General features: G+C 37.8%; 3 protein-coding genes across 4 annotated transcripts in view; 2 read left to right on the top strand and 1 right to left on the bottom strand.

The window, feature by feature from the left end:
• The first annotated feature begins 760 nt into the window (after positions 1 to 760).
• On the top strand, positions 761 to 7570 carry colgalt2a (collagen beta(1-O)galactosyltransferase 2a). Its single transcript, XM_043219676.1, has 12 exons — positions 761 to 990; positions 2070 to 2183; positions 2330 to 2447; positions 2856 to 2990; positions 3242 to 3446; positions 3548 to 3667; positions 4506 to 4579; positions 4673 to 4779; positions 4902 to 5034; positions 6017 to 6144; positions 6262 to 6468; positions 7178 to 7570. The coding sequence occupies exons 1-12, from the start codon at positions 761 to 763 to the stop codon at positions 7419 to 7421; spliced, it is 1815 nt and encodes a 604-aa protein (XP_043075611.1). The 3' UTR covers positions 7422 to 7570.
• A 173-nt stretch (positions 7571 to 7743) lies between these two features.
• zgc:153115 (uncharacterized protein LOC768186 homolog) lies at positions 7744 to 15621 on the bottom strand. Of its 2 annotated transcripts, none has more exons than XM_043219688.1 (3): positions 15522 to 15621; positions 14808 to 15444; positions 7744 to 11084 (listed from the first exon to the last, which is right to left on the bottom strand). In XM_043219688.1, exons 2-3 carry the CDS (start codon positions 15310 to 15312, stop codon positions 10801 to 10803), a joined length of 789 nt encoding a protein of 262 aa, XP_043075623.1. In that variant the 5' UTR covers positions 15313 to 15444; positions 15522 to 15621; the 3' UTR covers positions 7744 to 10800. The 2 variants fall into 2 exon arrangements, with proteins under 2 accessions (XP_043075623.1, XP_043075631.1); XM_043219696.1 differs by having other exon boundaries at positions 15543 to 15573.
• A 2701-nt stretch (positions 15622 to 18322) lies between these two features.
• LOC122360826 overlaps positions 18323 to 19316 on the top strand; it is a 38748-nt gene continuing 37754 nt past the window's right edge. The window contains exons 1-4 of the mRNA XM_043261685.1: positions 18323 to 18421; positions 18522 to 18572; positions 18794 to 18942; positions 19141 to 19211. Coding sequence (XP_043117620.1) covers positions 18352 to 18421; positions 18522 to 18572; positions 18794 to 18942; positions 19141 to 19211 — 341 coding nt within the window. The 5' untranslated portion in view covers positions 18323 to 18351. The remainder of the gene's footprint in view (positions 18422 to 18521; positions 18573 to 18793; positions 18943 to 19140; positions 19212 to 19316) is intronic.

Here is a 19316-nt window from a genome sequence, read left to right as displayed (position 1 = left end):
GAATGTTTTTATTTTATTATTATTATTATTATTATTAATAATATTTTTTCCCCTACATTTAGAGTATCAAACTATATTAGATGTTACACTATATAAAAAATGAAAATATAATATATGAAGAGTTTATTTGAAAAAACAGATTTTTCAGAAATCATGTTTTTTTTTTATTATGTTTGCATATTTTTTATTGCGCTTTATTGTTTTAGTTAGCTAATCATTTTTATAATGTTAGCTGTTTGTTTATTTATTTTGTTATTTTTAATTAATCGAAATAACCCGAGATCGAGATTGATTGGAATGCACAATGAAAAAACGTGATTTTTGAAAATGTACAAAAATAAAAATGTTTTAGCTCTTCGTATATAAAAGAACAAATGTAAAAAGTACTATAAAAAAACTCTCTCTCTATATAAACTTTATTTTATTTTAATCACTAATATGTTAATTCCAAACCTGATTTATGAAAGACTGAGTTTTTGCCTCATAAGAACAAAAGCTGATTGAATGAATGGATGTTTTAGTTTGTTTGGTTTTAAATCAATCTGTACAATGATTTTAGGCTGCAATAAATGTTTTATTTTAGCTGTGTGCCTTTATTTAGTGATTGATTCGCTTACATGAAATTATCCTTCTGTCCTTTCACTTAAATGAGTGAACTTTACATTGCATGTAATGTAGGCTAAGCAAACTCAAACCTCCCCGGTGAGTGAGTCTTCACCTCACCTCTCAGCCGTACGCTATAGTGCGGCATTCAGACACTATGACGGACCCGAGAGCATCAGGAAAGCTTCTGTTCGGACTCTTACTGTTAGAGACATGGATTGGCTTTATCCATACACTCATTGACCTGGAGCCTGTTCTGCACGAGACATCTCTGCTCAAGCCCAAAGTGGTCATTGCGGTTTTGGCCCGTAACAGCGAACACAGCCTTCCTTATTTTCTGGGATGCATTGAGAGACTGGATTATCCCAAGGACCGCATCTCTATCTGGTAACCCATTTTGGAGGAATATGTACTTTCGAATGTTCATCCGAAAATTATTTCCCGTTAAAAATAGTTTGCTTTTTAATAGGAAGCTATATCAGCTGACGGTAGGAACAGACATATCATGCTAATATTTATTGAAGACGTGCTTTAATATTAGTCCAGAGTTTGATATTGCTTGAAATTTTAATGTGAATGCATTTTTATATATTTGAAAGTGCACAATTACTGGTTTACGGTTTACTGGTTATGTGCTTTTGCTGAAAAGTATAAGTACCCAGTCTAAGATGTACATGTGTCAGTGGTTTTATATTTGACCGCACATTGAAGTGAGCTCTGGGCTTTGAATGACATCTTAGCCTGAAATATCCGGGAAAGCTTGAAAAGTAAATATGACAGTGAAGTGAAAGAATGCGTGAATGGGTAAAAGGAGAAATGGAGGAGAAAGTGCAGGGGGTTGCCACTTCACTAAATTGCAAATTGCAAATGCATTTTGCTAAAATGCATTTTTATATGTAATTATTTTTCGACAAATTAAATAAATAACGGTTTGCATTTATTTTCTATTAATTATTTTATTTATTTATTTATTGTATACAAATTAAATAAAAATATAAATTAGTAATTTAATAATTGATAGGGGACTTATTTATTTAATCACTTGCCATCTTTATTTCAAACTATTTAGTAATGAAACAAAATGTTTGCAAGCTGCTTAAAGTCTTATATGAACAGAAATTTTCTACACTCCCATTAAAAATTGATAGAAGTCTCTATTTTCTATTTTAATATATTTTAAAATGTGATTTATTTCTGTAACGAAAAAAGCTGAATCTTCACTGTTTAACTTTTTTCGGTATTCTTTAATCAGTAGAAAGCCCGAAAGATCTGTATTTATTTTATTTTTATCTTTTACAATTTAAATAATTACGCTGCCAATTATTATCAATTTTAATGCATCTTTTTGAATAAAGTATTATTGTATTAAACACTGACCCTAAACTTTTGTATGTGGAATAAATATTTTGCATTGCGAGATGTTCACGGTCCGAGTCTGATCCTAACATGTCCTTTTCATTTGCGAGGGCCGCTGCCGACCACAATATTGATAACACCACTGCAGTGCTGCACGAATGGCTGTCTGGAGCAGAGCGTTCGTATCATTCAGTACATCTGCAGACCGAGGAGAAGGAGGACAGGTCGCATGACATATACGTTACACTTCATCTTCATAACCGAACTCACTTATCTTCTCAGTCACTGTAGTGCAGAATTGACATATATTCACCAAAAGGGACATAATTTGCGTCTGTGTAAAGCGTTCTTGTTCTATATGTTTGTGTAGTGGTTACGTGGGTGAACTGGGTCCCAAGCACTGGCCGGAGACTCGGTTCAGTCACGTGATGAAACTGAGGCAGGCTGCGCTCACGTCGGCCCGGGCTCGGTGGGCAGACTACATCCTGGTGAGGACATCTCCACCTCAGCTTCCTGATCTATCATATCTGATGACAATATGAATATCAATGTCTGAAATGACACTAATTATATAAAAGACATACTTAAATTAAATAATATGATACAGTAGGCTTGATATAATAATTCAGTATTCATATATATCAAATACATTTTATTCTAGTAGGCACAGATTTTGGTGGTGGTTACACAATACTCTTATTAAAATCTGTTAAAGGGATCATGCAGTAGCTCTACTTATTTAAATATGATATGTAAATACATATGGAAAGGCAGCCAGTTGTAACAAGCAGTTTGAAAGAAATTGAAAATGCATTCTGCTGTATGAGCCGTAAAAACCCGATCTTGTTGTTTTGATATTTCTTTATATACGATTGTTTAAACTATTTGTCCTCTAGTTCGCAGACAGCGATAACCTGCTGACAAACACACAAGTGCTGAATCAACTGATTGCCGAGAATCGGACGCTGGTTGCTCCGATGCTAGAGTCAAGGACACTTTATTCAAACTTTTGGTGTGGAATGACCTCACAGGTACGGGTCACTTCTCGCTAAAATGATATTCTTATGCATACGACTGAAGGAGACCGGTGTGTTGAAGGCCGAGGTCCGTCGTGTGCCCACCAGTATGACGATTTTAAACAATGCTTGACAAATACAGTGCACAATTTAAAAAAGCTTTGGGGAAAGAGTACCATTATTGGAGTTTGTTTGTCGTTTCTCCTTTTGTCTGCCTTTTATTATTTTTCATGTTCCAAATCTTAAAAATCGCTTCTTTTCTGCAGGGGTATTACAAGCGAACGCCGCATTATGTTCCCATTCGTAACTGGAAGCGTACTGGTTGCCACCCGGTTCCCATGATTCACTCCACAATGCTGATAGACCTCCGACGCAGCGCTAGTGCAGCCCTAGCCTTTCACCCCGTGCACCATTACTATCTTTGGGCCTTGGATGATATTATGGCTTTTGCGTTTTCTGCAAGACAAGCCGGTAACAATTACATCTTACATCATCTCTGATTTATCTAAGAAGCCTGTTTAAGAGGATCCTATGGGTTAATATGACATGTTTCGTATTTCAACTCTTTACAGGTGTGCAGATGTTCATATGTAACCGAGAGCATTATGGGTACCTGCCGGTGCCACTGAATACAGAGCAGACTCTGGAGGAAGAAGTGGAGAGCTTCAGCCACACTGTCACAGAAGCACTTAGTGTGTATCACCAAATCTGCGTAATGTTTTAGTTGAGGGACTTTCTGGCGTTGTGTAGTAAACGTGTGTTGAGGTGACTTTAAATGCAGTATTAGTATCTGTAAATGAATAAACTGTGAAACAGAGGTGTGGGACATCTATTCACCACTTTACGTTCAACCCCCTTCCGTATAGTTTTCGCAGGAAAGAGAGAATTTTCACTCCTTCGTGACATCTCTCACACGTTCTCTCTGTTCTTTCTGAGCCGAACATCAGATTAGCTTGACGTTGTTTTGAAATCTGCACGTTAAAAGAGCTCAAAACGTCACCCCCGTACCAAATGTTCATTTATTTATTTAACTATACGTAATGAACAAATGTTGGGCTTTTCCCACTGTGCGTAGCACCTACAGCTCTGCATGTTCTTCTCAGCACGCAAAAAGCAAGCTCTTTTTCTCACAAAAGGTAGTTTCAGCCTGATCCTAAAAGGTTGTATTACGTTTAGCATGAGTTGTTTAATGGTGCTATCACAATTTATTACATTCCCTCTAAGAGGCTGTCATTGGCCGATAAAAACACTGATAAAAACAGCAATTAAAAAACCCACAAAACATTTTGTGATCAGACCTCATTTGACATTCAAATGGGAAGCTGGTACAAAAATAACTGACCAACCATGTGGGAAAAATGGGCTTTCAATTAAAATTCTTCCATAAACTATATTATTCATCATTTCTAACATCGACTGTCATTAAATCAATACTTAACACCAATCATTCATTCTTTTATGACCTTGTTTCTACTAGAAAATGTTTCCTTGTGCTTCAAAGAAAAATAATCTGAAGCTGGTCTTTTTCAGTTGACTTCAAATTGGAAACCTCACATTTTCTGCACATATCTTCCAAACCTAAAGACACCATGGCATTCAATCAGGTAAAGATATTCTGACAACTAAATGTAGACTTTTGCAAAAAGTTGCATCTTCAGTCTGTGTCAATGCGCTATTCTTATCTTCCCATTTTTAAGGTCTATTTGATTAATCTAAAGCGCCGGGAAGATCGTAGAGATCGTATGCTGCGCTCATTGGAGGTGCTGGGCATAGACGTCACCATCACCGAAGCGGTGGATGGCAAGTATGATATTATAACCCAGTTACACGGTTTAACAAGTCCAACATATTGTTCATCTCTCAAAGTACATTTCTCTGTTACACCACAAATAAACATGACTCCTTCCTGTTGCTGCTCTCTCCTAGAGCCCTGAATTCAACTCAGCTAAGAGCTTTAGGAATTGAGATGCTCCCTGGTTATAAAGATCCTTACTCTGATCGTGTGCTAACTAAGGGTGAAATAGGTTGCTTCCTTAGTCATTACAACGTCTGGAAAAAGGTACAGTGTTCTACAATCAACGCTTGATGGTATTAAATGCAAACTGTATTCGTAAAGGAACACTCCACTTTTTTGGAAAATAGAGTTAAACCTGGAGTTAAGAAGTTGAGTTTTACCATTTTGGGATCCGTTCAGTGGATAACAAGGTCTGGCGGTAGCACTTTTAGATGTAGCTTAGCATAGATCATTGAAAACCATTAGCATTTGATGTTTTTCCTACTTAAAACTTTACTCTTCTGTACTTACATTGTGTAGCAGGCGCAATAATTTTTCACAGTGCCTGAAAATATATATATATATATATATATATATATATATATATATATATATATATATATATATATAGTCCAGAGGATTTTTAGATGCTGTGTGATATCATTGTGTCTGCTGCACCCATGGTACGACAGTAAAGTATAGCTAAAGTATAGCTCCTGTCCATATCGGCCTAGAAAATTGCAACTTTTAATTTTCCATCAGTCTTAGCACACAAGGTAAATACAGAAGAGTCAAGTTTGGAAATAGCAAAAATATTAAAACTCTTTGGTCATTTTTGAGCGAGATGCTAAAGGTCTAATCAGATTCAATGATCTGTGCTAAGCTACAGCTAAAAGTACTATAACCAGACCCGAAGGTCAGCTAAATGGATTCGAAAACAGTAAAACTCAACTGTTTAACTCTAGGGGACTTGTAAAATGAGCCTGTTTTCTAAAATAGCGGAGCATTCCTTTAAAAAAGGTCCTCTATTGTAACTTTCCATTGCACAAAAGGTTCTTTAGATTATTAAAATGGCCTTCACACTAGAAAAAAAAAATCTTTTAAAAACGTTTAAGAAACGATATTTGGGAACCAAAAATGTTTTTTCTACACTGTATGATTGCTGCAAATCCTCCTTTTGGAACCTTATTTTAAGTAGTATAATAAGAATTTCAATGACGTGAACACAAGTCATTTTTTTCTTTGCTTTTTTTTGTGCCGCCCTGAGGTGGTGGAGCTCCAGCAACAGCAGGTGCTTGTACTGGAGGATGATGTCAGGTTTGAGCCTAGCTTCAAGAGCCGCCTCAACACTATCATGGAGGACGTGAAACAATCAGGCCTCCACTGGGACTTAATGTGAGTTTGGGTTATGATCACTTTATTATGGTCATCTTTAAAGTTCTCTCTCCTGTTTTTGAGTTTTTGGTCTTCGCATGTGTGCCTAATCTCTTTTCTGTCTATTCTCTCTTTAAGTTACGTGGGGCGTAAACGATTGCAAATTAAGCATCCAGAGAACTGGGTGGAGGGAGTGAAGAACCTGGTGATCCCAGATTACTCTTATTGGACACTCGGCTATGTCCTTTCACTGCGGGGGGCAAAGACGCTTCTGGAGGCCCAGCCGCTCAGCAAGATGCTGCCTGTGGATGAGTTTCTGCCAGTTATGTTTAACAAGCACCCCGAGTAAGTTTTGGCAGATGTTAGCATTTTTTAAAGGGGCAAAATCAAAGAGAAAAAAATCAGTTATGAATTAGTCACAGTTGCAAACTCACAAGACGCTTGCTCATTTTTGAAACACACATTTTTTTATGTATTCCGAGAGATTTCCATTCATGCATACCAACAAAACTTTAATGCTTCAAAGGGTTCAAAAGGAGATTGCAAAAATTCATCTGTAGAATATGTTTAAGTTTCATTCAAAAAGAGTTACTATCACATTTGTTCACATACAAACATTGATCAATGAACACACACCAAATCACATCAAATATTATATTGATTTACTGTATTCGATGTACTTTATGTGCCCTTCAAGCCTGCCTTTATTTGATCAAAAACACAGTAAGAACAGTAATAATGTGAAATATTTTTACAATTTAAAATTTAATTTCAGAAATTTTTTATGTATATACTTAGTGTACATATGTACGCTCATCAATGTTTACGAAGACCAAATTAAATTTCTTCATCACATAAAGCGATCCCGTCTTATCAGATAGCTTGGATCAAACACTTCATACATAATCATTGACATATTTTATCAAATCTACGAAGAAAATAGTAATGTTTTTTTTTTTGGAAAAAAGGAATTGTGGTCAAAGCAATAGTTAATAGTGAGAAACGAAAGTGTTACCGGAATTTTAGTTGAACTAATTCAAGTATTCTTTCATAGGGAGGATTACATGTCCCATTTTAAACAGAGGAACTTGAAGGCTTTCTCTGTGCAACCCCTGCTGCTCTTTCCCACGCACTACACTGGGGAAGCAGGGTATTTCAGCGACACCGAGACCTCCACCATCTGGGACAATGAGACCGTGGCCACTGACTGGGACCGCCATCACATCCGTGGAGACCGCAGTCGTGGCGATAAGAGCCCAACACCCACCTCTGAGAGCAGCCTGAAAGACGAACTCTGATTAAGCTCTTACAGAATTAATAAAGAACATGTCAGATGACAGCACAAGGGAAAAGACGTGGATGTGGAGTCAAATACATATTTCTGGATGTAGTGAACGAAAGTGATACAGCTAAGCATCTGCACCAATTATTAGTTATCTTTTTTTGTTTTTTTAATTGGTTTTCCCAATGTTAAACTAAAAGCATGAGCTGACAATTTTCCAAAAAAAAAAAATTAAGGATTCTGAATTTAAAAAAATTAATAACCTTTTTGTGTCCAGTATGCACTATTCCAATCGCATAGCATTCTCAAATAAAAGTAATAAACACCAAAACACAAAATAATTCTTAATCCATTTATTTATTTTAAAAAGCACTGGAAGGTTTTTTTTTTGTTTGTTTTCGTTGGAGGCAAACAATGAATCAAATTATTAGTCAAGTCTCATACCATAAAATAAGTACTGAAAAAAAAAATATTTTAAAGCACACCAAAACAAAAGCATGTAATAAATAAAAATAAAAATCGCAGAATAATGCAAAACGAAGCAAATGAAAAGAACGCTTAACATTAGGTCCCGCTCATGAAGGACAGAGGTTTTCAGCATTACGTTTTATCACCTGAGGAGATACATGGAAGCTTTTGTATTGACAAAACCCATCGGTTGACTGATATGAGACATGGCTGTAGACAGAGACCTCGGGAGATCTCTTTAGACATCCTTTAGTGTGATCGCTACAGATAATCCGCCAAATCAGTGCATAATCATTTTAGTGTGTCAAAAGTGATGGACAAGATCTAGATTGTACGCCAAGCAACAAAGCAGTTCTCAAAATAAAAAGTAATCACTCTACATATTCTCAATCTAGCATCATGATTAAAAGCAGCCGCGCTCACACACAAACACACGCATCTTAGTTCACTCGAGTTTGACCCGCAGAGATCGCAGCAAATGATGCAGCATTTTTCCCGAAGGGACTATAGAATATGCCTTTTCTCTGCTATACGATTGCTAAGTTATCCTAAACTACCTAGAAAGCTATGTTTTGCATACTATAAAGACATCTACAGTACGTAAACCAATACAAAACAAGAAACGAGACGTTCCAGTACATCAAACCAAATACAAAAGATAATAACTGAAATTGAAGACCACAAAACTCACGAACAAAAACTAAACAAAACAAGACTTGATCCAGTGGTTTGTGATGGCTGTCCAGAATACTATCTGCAAATGCGTTGAGTTCAATGGGAGGGATGTCGAATGCAAAGTTGAATCCGGACCGCTAAAAGAGGGCATTGTGAGAAAGAAAAAAAAAAAAAAAAAAAAAAATCAAGACGTGATCACAAAGGTCTCAGTCTGTGGAGAATCACGCATAAAGCCCACCGCGGCCTAACACAGTGTACCATTGATGCCGTCACTGGTCAACAGATCCACAGACGACCCGCTACAGAAAGACAACTAGTTAAAAAAATACCCGGCCAGACACACAAGAATTGTGAGGAACACGTCATATAATTAGCTATAGTCTTATATACTATTCAGGTTTGGTTTGTTATTGTGGTTGAGAACTTATAAGTTGTCGTCACGCTTCAGGTTACTGCCAGCAGTTACTTAAAGCGCTCCGAATATTGCATGATGAGAAAATGGTGCGACGGACCATTAAAAACGACTGTAGTTATGAGACCGGACGAACCGCGAGCAGAACTTTTGTATCCGTTACACTCCAAATGTAAAGCAAAAGACAAACGAAAGTGAAAAGTTCACAAAAATCAAGTCCATTTTCCTCATACTGGTTTAAGCACTCAGACGAAGGTGCACGTTTAGACGAATGTATCGATTTGTGACGAGGTCTCTATCCCCTTCCACAGTGTTCGCTTAGTAGAGCACTATGCAGTAGCATCTATACAGTGAAACCCATCACACTAGCAGACGACTAGCATCGTTGACAATACCAGTAAGAAAAAAAGTGCAATATTGCATGTGTATTTCTTTAGTCGAGAAGAACGACGCCTGACGGCATACCTGTAGAAAATATCCGACAGTAAACAATGGTGCAAAACAAGTCAAAAGATTTTAAGGCTTTCTGAGTTTCCTGATGTGTTTTTTTTTTTTTTTGTTCTCTGAGATAGTTTGTAAGAGGTCCGCAGGCGGGACAGTTTTGGAGAGAGATCGTTTTCCGGGCTCTCCCGCGTGAATACACACACACACACACACTCGCACACAAACGAGACGCGCAAACATACGCACACAAGCAGCGCTATTCTATTTAAGCGTGTAGGCTACTGTCACCCCTAATATAAGGTGTATTACTTTCTAGTAGTTCATATAATAACATCTTTACCATTGAAGCTGCAAGCATAGATATTTATCTACACGTATCCACATTTCTATTAAACACATTGCTACATGTACCAACATGTCGACATTGCATGGACAAACAAAAGAGTTCCCCCAAGTGGAAAATAATAATAATAATAATAATAATAATGCATGGTCTAATAACGTTAATTAATTATATATATATATAAAAAAACAAAATGTTATTTCAGTTGCCATGCCGATACTACCAATAGAAAACAAAAGTAAATTAAGATGACAATAACTTATTACAATTTCAGTAGGGAAAGCTATGTGGAAATGCGGCATTACAGGCAGTGTTTCTACCCAAAAGAAACGCACTGGCCATTTCGGTTCAATCGCTGTTTGGTTTCAAAGGGAGTCAAGAATCAAATTCGTGAATAACACACAAATACTTAAAGATAATCTGCAAATGAATCTGGTTATTGCGTCAAACAGCATGTGTGGACAAGCAAAAACCAGAGAGGGTTAGCCATTCTGGCTATACAAATAAAGACATGACAAAGAAGGTTTGTGGGGGGTTTTTTTTTCGTGACGATGGAACTACTGTAAAAAGGCTAAGAACAAGTAAACTTTCCCTTAAACTGTGACGCATCGTGTAGGAGTTTCTAAAACATGGCTGACAAGTGATACGCCGAGATGACGGATGGAAAATTATTGTGCTACTGCTGGTGGCCATTTTGTCTGCATGCACCCGAAAAAAGTGTTTTACCGTCTTTCAGACGAATCCGTTCCACCCAAAGCTAGCAATTTAACAGCGATGTTGAGTTCGGCGTCACTTGTCAGTCATGCGATCGTTTAATCGCGCGACTCAGGAATGTGCTTAAGCGTTTGTGTCTCCTTCGCCCGTTTTGGTCGTCACTGTTTTGGGGCGAAGGGGTTTGGAGGAAGACGTGGTGAAGTTCTTCATTTTTGGCCTGTGGAAGTGAGGAACTGAGCTTAAAAGGATCCCAGCATGCACGGCGATCGAGTCAAGCTGCGGCGTCTGACGGAGACGGTGGTCACAGTGCAGAAGGCAGGGGTCCCGGCGAAGGGGCGTCTACACGGCAGTGCTGGCGTACTCTGAGGAGGAGGTGGAGGCGGTGGTGGACTGGGTCGAGGCGGATCCCTGAGCCGAACCTTTGCGGTTGATCATGGAAGGGTGGAAGTTGGGGTGCCGGCGGGCGTGCTTGATGAGGTGGTCGCTGCGCATGAAGCGCTTGTCGCAGAGTGGGCACAGGAAGCGCTTCTCGCCGGTGTGGGTACGCAGGTGTCGGGCCAACTCGTCGGAACGAGCGAACTTCTTTTCGCAGTCGGGCCAGGCGCACGGAAAGGGCCTCTCACCTAGACAAAAAAACACTTATTAGTGGTGATGGGAGGAACTAACATTTTGAAGCTTTGAAACAACGGAACTAATTGTTTCGCGAAATGATTCGCCGTTTTCGAATCGCTCAAAGCACCACATCAAAATAAAATTTTTTTGTAAGCCTCACTGTTTTTACTGACGCTGAGGTTTACCCTTAAAATAAAAGCTATACTACTGTTTGCATCAAAATAAAAGCTTAAACGTGCTGTATGAAATCGGCTATTGGTTTAAATGCAGTTTAAAGTGTTAGTGTAATTTCCCTACTGTTGTGTAGAGCAAAAATAATATAACTACGGAATATTCCTTTTTCACTTATTTTACAGCGCAACTTTTACAATATGGCTATTACTGTCTTTGCTGTTATGATTATTATTATTATTATTAATAAATTAAAATGTATTTGACTTCCTAAAACACCAGTGTGAAAGTAATTTATACATTATAATCACACATGAAGTGGTTTTCTTAGTTAAGAACATGAGCTGGAGCTCTCAATTTTGTAAAACTCTCAAAGTGCATTAGACACAAATTAACTTTAAAATATATAAAACGTTCATTTCTTAAATTTCACATTTGTCTTTTTTTTTAATCACAATGTCATATCATAGACTTCATATCACCATATCGTGAGATTTTGATAATGACCCCTACATATGTAACAAATAACTAACGTACATAAAAAGAACTTAAATAGTTTCAGTGATCTGCCTCTAGTGGTGATACATTGTCATTTTTATACATTTCAAAATAGTTAACAAGTAACAAATAACTTTTGGTTCGAAAAAATTTATCTGCAAAGTATACAAAATATTTGAAGCATTTCGAAAGCACCATAACTATTCATAAGACAATACTAACGCTCTATGAAATACACTAAATAGTCAACATTGGCTTGGCACCTGGACTTTTACCATAATTCATAAACTGGATGGTTTAGTACATAATGTATAGTGTAGGTGCACAGCGTATAGTACGTCATTAGGGACACAGCTTGTGTGTACTAAGTCGAATTACAAAGTTTTCATTGCTTTTGTGCATTAGATATCTTTTGAAGCTCATTTTAGATATCTTTTACTCATTTTACCCAGGTACCTGGGTGTTCACATCACGCAGGACCTGTCTTGGTCCTGTCATCAACCCTGGTGAAGAAGGCCCGTTTTCTGAGAAGGGACTTCAGACTCTTCTCAGGTGCTCAGGAACTTTTACACCTGCACCATCGAGAGTGTCCTGGAAACATCACCTCCTGGTTTGGAAACAGCACCGCATGCAGGACAGGCGCGCCCTTCAGAAGGTGGTGCGGTCAGCTGAGCGCACCATCCGCACTGAGCTCCCTGTGCTGCAGCACATCTACAACAAGCGGTGCTGTACCAGGGCCAGGAAGATCGTGGAAGACCTCAGCCATCCCAACAATGGACTCTTTTCTCTGCTGCGTAGGAAAGCGCTTTCCCTGAAGGCAAACATAGAGAGAATGAGGAGGAGCTTCTTCCCGCAGGCCATTCTCTGAACCAGAGAACACCCAGCACCTAAATACCGGAATTCCCATGTTTAACTGAGATACTCACCATTACATTTGGACAATTGCACTCTGGACATTGCACAGCCACTTTACACTTACACTTTATATCTTATACTTTATCTTATACTTTATATTTATATTCTATTTTATTTTATTTTTTTATATTCTACTTTGCACACTTCTTTTTATATATATTTCTTAAATTTTATATTTATATATACATTTAAATTTGTTTCTATTTTGATGCTGGACGGTTTGTAAAGAACATTTCACTGCATGTCGTACCATGTATGTATGTGTATGTGACAAATAAAATTTGAATTTGAATTTGAATTTGAAATGTGGCCTCTATAGCGAACTTCATACCCATAAACAACCGTGTAAAAACAACATATGGGCCTAATTAATGCTGGTGCCTCAACTCGCCTTTATATTATTCAAACTTTTTTTTTTAGTGCCAAAGGGATGTGCATCGACTGGTGGGTAAATTTCAATTTAAAAAAAACATGGCGGGACATCTGTTTTGTTGTACAGTACAGCAACTCCTTTTCATTGAATTATTTCTAAGAGCGCTTTATTTTGAAAGTGAGTAAGTGAGAGACCACCTGCAACTTTGTCCAGACTGGGGAATCGTAACGTTTAATAATTTTTATTATGCAGTGTTTTAAGCAAATGTACATTTTATGAAATTTAATTAAGAAAAGGTATCGATTTCTGCTTGTATGTGCTATTAAGAAAAATTGGTATCCACAGGTCAAACAAAAAAGTATCATAATTTGGCCTTGAAACCTTTGTTTACATAAAACATAAATTGTACTTCCATGAGACATATCTCATATTAACAGGAGTTGTGGCTTGTAGTACTGTGGGTACCTTCTCTTTATATGGGAATGTCACTTAAGATGGCAGATAACCCTGGGAAGTGCACTTTGCAGGGTGCACCTCTAGTGTTTCATTAGCGTACTAGCCTTTAATATGCAAAATGTACTCGACACCAACTGGCGTTTAGCAGTTTAGTTGCCACCGTACTCCAGTTTCATTAGTACACCGTACTAAATATATCTTAGGTTTTGTTAGCGTACTTACAGTAACTTAGTGTACTAGTTTTACCTGCCTTATACGTTTCTGCAGTCGTGTCGGTTAAAAGCCATCACTTTTCTCCACATTAGACGAACAAAACCGATCGCTAACAGTTAATAACTCACGAAGAGAGGGCAGGTGTGCGGTTTAAATGGCTCTTTTAGCTTTAGTCAAATAACAGAAAGTGCCTTTAAACAGAAACCTGCGCGCGCACGAGCGTCCCGTGCTCGAGCTCCGTTCATATGCAAATACGAGGCTCGTCACTACACTACTATACTCGGTCCTCCCTCACGCGCTCCTTCCTTTGTTCATAAACTTTCTTTGTTAGGAGGCCACAGTTGGGAGTTTTCCACTCTTTTGTTGAACTAACGAGTAGTGATTTACATCATTATCCACAAGTTCGCTTTTAATATCTCTATCCGGAGCCGTTGGTGAGAGTTGACAGAAGCCCCTGACAACAGTCAACAAACAAACTGCGGATAATTAAAAGTTTCTCTAACCGAGAACTGTAATTAAAACACGGCATATGGTAATAATGTGCTTATCCAACAGTGACATGTAAAACCAATACAAGCAACATGAGCAGTTAATTAAACTATAATTTCATACTGTCCGTATTTATACAGAGAGAGAGCACTAACACGCATAAATGTGACCCTGGACCACAAAACCAGTCTTTTTGGCTAAATTGAGACTCTCAGTTTTATTTATACATTTCATTGATGTATGGTTTGTCGGGACAGGACAATATTTGGCCCAGCTATTTGAAAATCTGCATTCTAAACGTGCAAGAAAATAAAATCGCCTTTAAAGTTGTCCGAATGAAGTTCTTAGCCATGCATATTACCAAGCAAAACGTAAGTTTTGATGTATTTACGGCGGTCAATGTACGAAATATCTTCACGGAACATCATCTCTACGGAATATCCTAACGATTTTTTGGCATAAAAGAAAAATCGATCGTTTTGACCCACACGATGTATCGTTGGCTATTGCTACAAATACACCCGTGCGACTTATGATTGGTTTTCGTGCTCCAGGGTCACAAACAAATGATATCCGCAGCATTAGCGACCGTACCCTCCTCCCATGTGCTCCAGCTCACCTGTGTGGGTCCTGATGTGCGCTTTCAGGTGGGATGATTTGCCGTACACCCTGTCACACCCGTCGAAGGTACAGGGGTGACGCTTAGTGGGGGAGCGGGGTGCACCCCCTCCTCCCCAAATTTGCTGAGGGGTGTTGTTGTACTGTCCCGGGACAGGGGTGGCAGAGGGGGTCATGGTCGGCGTTGGGGTGGTGGAGTCAGACAACGTGGTGTAGCCGCTCTCTCCGCACGACGAGTTGCTGCTTTCGGAGTAGGCCGACATGGGACGAAACTTGCCGTGCAGGTCGGTGAGGATCTCCGCCACCGTCATCATGTTGGCCCCCTCTAAACGGAGCGTCTCCCGCACCTCTCTGTCCTCGCTCGACCCGTCTGGCTCGCCGGCAGGAAGGCCCTGAGGAGGGGCCTGAGCCGCACCAGACACCGGGGTGGGTCGATGGAGGACGGGACCGCTGGATATCGACACCAGACACTCGGCGGCCAGATAATCCGAATAGGCGAACGACATTTTATCGCGACTGCGTTTAACGACAAAGCAAAAGTTACGACGGAGAGCCTCGTTTCCTGAGTGCGTTCGGTTCTTCGCCAAAGACTTTCAACTCGTTGTTTTTTCTCATCAGCGGCGGCCTCTGCTATCTATCTATAGTAAATACAAACAAAACAAATGAAATAAACGATTAAAAAAAACCCAAAAAGAAGTAAAAAATAATACGCTACCGGCGTGTCTGCGTTTCTAACCCCAACGTGGTGTCCTACATTGCCCCTCGTTTCATTGTGTCTGCTGCTAGAACCGGCAAAGCCCACGCCACGCCCCCGGTAGCGAGTTAGCAATCCTACTACGAAGAAGGCCTGGTTCATGAATATTAATGACGCAACGCGTCGTTCCCCCTCTAGTCTCCACGGATTGGCCGAAAGGCATACGTGAGTAAAGTAGGCGTTGCTCAGCAAGCGAATAAACAAATCACGACGAGCTCATGAATATTAAATGTGATGAGTGACAGGACGCTTCAAGAAGGTTACCTAGCAACTAGAGCGTGACTATCCGGATATCCACAAGCTAACGTTTGCCGTAGTAGGGTTCGTAATAATTTCGCCAGCATGCAAAGAGAAACACGCACCAAGTGACGTGGTGAACTGACGCGAGATACGGGCGTGGACGAGAGAGAGAGAGAGAGAGAGAGAGAGAGAGAGAGAGAGAGAGAGAGAGAGAGACCGTTTAATAGTAACTAGATGACTAAATGTGGAAAAAAAAAATCTAATCAGAGTACAGTGTGCTTCGCATAATGTCTTTTGTGAATTGAAAGATGTGACTGGCATAATAATATAATATATTTATGTCAGTTGGCGACGCCGTTGTATAAATGAATTGGCGACGTCCTCTTTAGTTAGGCTACATGTTCATAAGAAGCTAATCTACAACAAAAAAACAGTTTATTTGGTGAACCTAGTAGTGCTTAGTTCATGAAATATAATTTTGTTATGTTTCTTGTTATTTCTTTCTTTTCTTTTCACTGTACATCAAAGATGGGACTTATTTAGACCAAAAATATAATCTCTTATTTATGAAATCCTGAATTTTCTGCAGTTTCCAAACAACATCCACTTACTTTATAGTCAGGCAATAGATTATTCTATGTTGGGAAGGTTACTTTGGAAATATAATAGGTTACTGATTGCAAGTTATCTTATTTAAAACTAGTAGTGTAACTATTTTAACTGCTTTATTAAAATAACTCAACCAATTACAATTCATTACTTTTGGATTACTTTGGCAGTGTTAACCTTACAGCAGTGCTTTCCGGACTTTCGAAATCTATTAGCTCTTAAATTAACATTATAATCATTTAATTTTAAAGCCCAGCCACCACTTTTGCACCTCGTTTTTTGGTATCACTCCGAAATTAAATACAGATTTCAATTCATAACAAGACACAGTTTAAAATGCCAATATGATATATATCTTTTCTAAATCAAATCTTTGCATAGCTATATGAAAGAAAACACTGACATTTAATAATGGCTTGCAGGCAATATAAAAATAAATAAAGCATATGCATGAGACCAAATATAAAATAAACATGTGTCCTCTTTTATGTTTTTAGCACTGTCAATGCAATTTAGGAAAGCAGTTATTCAGATAACCCCCTTTGTAATCATTAACATTTTAATACGTAACTGTAATTTAATTTAAAACATAGCAAGATCACACAATATACAGTCACTGAAGATAAAGTAGGGCAACCTAAAAGCTTCAACAGATGCTGTGAATCATGCATGATGGCCTCCTCCCTTTTTTGTCCAGCATATTACTTAAAGGTGCAGTGGAAAACATGGGTATTGCTGTGGAGATAATGGAATAGTGTATTAGTAGGTCAGTTATTATAAAGGCTAGTTACTTCATGTAGTGTGCTGTGTGTGTTATGTATGGTGCATAAGATACAATAAGACATCATGAATACCTCAAACGCAAACACACACACACACACACACACACAAACGTACATACATTTAGGGTTTACAATATTCGAAACGGTTACAAAACAAAATATTTTTTTGCTGCAGCTTGATGCTGAAGTTATTTTGTCCTAAGAAGTTCTACAGAACAAAAAAGATACTAATTAAGAAAATGACTTTTCTTCCTGACCTCCTTAACTGACTCTTATCTGCCAAGCAAGCCCAGCAGATGGTGCCACTAAAATATACTGACTGACTGAAATACTGACTATCATACTCAGGCATACAACTTTGTAAATCTCGACATATGAAATATTAGTCAGAAAAATCTATAAAAAGTTAATATTCAATATTTAGATGAACATTTATAATATATAACAACAAATAATAATAATAATAATAAAACAAAAATGATTAAATTTGAATAGCTTGTAATCTAAATAAATTAAATCTTTATAACAGTAATATATATATATATATATATATATATATATATATATATATATATATATATATATATATATATATATAATTTTATTTGCATAGAACATATATGGAACATATAACGTGAAAATGTAATGTAATGCAGTGCATTAGTGTTAAATCAATGTGAATACAGTGTTTCACTTGAAATTATACTAACAATATAAAAGTTATTCATAAAATTAAAGATGTCAAAGCAAAAATACACATTTATCATATGCCTGAAGTAGGACGTTTTTTTTTTTTTTTTTTTTTTTAATAAAGGCCTTTTACTTGCTAAAAAAGTATAAACTCACAATGGAAAGTTTTTGGAAGGTTTAAAAGTACAAACGTATTGCAATTAATGTAATAAAAGAAATAACATTAACAAAGCCCATGAGCGTGTTATGAGAAGGCAGAGGAACAGTTCAAGATGTCCATCGGTATGCTGTGAGATTTTGTTAGCTGGATGGTCCCCTGGTGGGCATCTGTCCTCTGATTGGTGTCTGAGTGTCCAGTGGGTTTTTACAAAGGCTTGACTCAACATCTATCCATTCACTTATGTGCTTATGTTTTCCTAGTAATGGTCTCTCCTACACGGTGCAGGGCATTGCTTTGAATCCAGTCACTTATGGCTATGTCTCCGGTCCACCTAGCGCTTCAAGATCTCAGTTTGATTATATTGCTCATCTTTTTCAGTGGTAAGCGTTCTCTTCTTTGATATCCTCATTTATTAAAAAATATAGAATTCTAAATATTTTTTTTCCGAAAATGACGGTTATTGATGTTTTTTTTTCAAAGCTGACTGTCACAAACTGCACCGAGATCAACTTTGCAGGTCTACTTGCCCCGGTAAGAGTGCATGTGTGTCACGTTTATGTTAATAAATATGTTTTTGCTATTTTTACATATATATTTATATAGATGTTCCACACAAACGTTTATCCAACTAACTATGCAAGTGTCTATGCAAGCATAAAAAAAAACATAAAAAGGCCCTAAATGGATATTTTGTCCAATTTAGCTCTCTTTTGAGTCAAGATGTAAAAAACGTATCTGATTTATCTTCACAGATGTGCAGAAAGGGCAGAGGCACACATATAGATACAGTACAACCATAGCAAGTGCCTGGAAAGGTCCTACATCAGGAGGCGGCCAGTTAGCTTTAGACTGTGTTGTTGACATTGATGTCCGACCAGGATGTCCAGAAATTATATTAAAGGTATGTTCAGTCATTCTAAATACGTGAGAATGTTATCATCCATATTGATACAGCTTTTCTTGCTCTGCAATGCAACACATTTACGATTTATTACGATTTATTTCATTTCAGATAATAGCTAGTATGCCTATACCTATAGGTTTTGTTTCATGTTTGCGATCATGTTTCAGGAATTCCATATTTGTTTTTTTTATGTAGCTAAGGAACATTCAAATAAAGCACAGCTCATCAAAAAGAGACAATTTGGTGCTACGCTTGAAGAACATAAGGTGATTTCAATTCCTTTTGTTGTCCTATACTCATACTTATATAACAAGACCTTTTCCGTCTTTGCATTCAGTTATTATAAATAAATTGCGCAGTCATGTCATTTG

Source organism: Puntigrus tetrazona, chromosome 2, assembly GCF_018831695.1.
Source record: "Puntigrus tetrazona isolate hp1 chromosome 2, ASM1883169v1, whole genome shotgun sequence".
NCBI lineage: Eukaryota > Metazoa > Chordata > Actinopteri > Cypriniformes > Cyprinidae > Puntigrus > Puntigrus tetrazona.
This window is presented reverse-complemented; position numbering and strand designations above follow the sequence as displayed.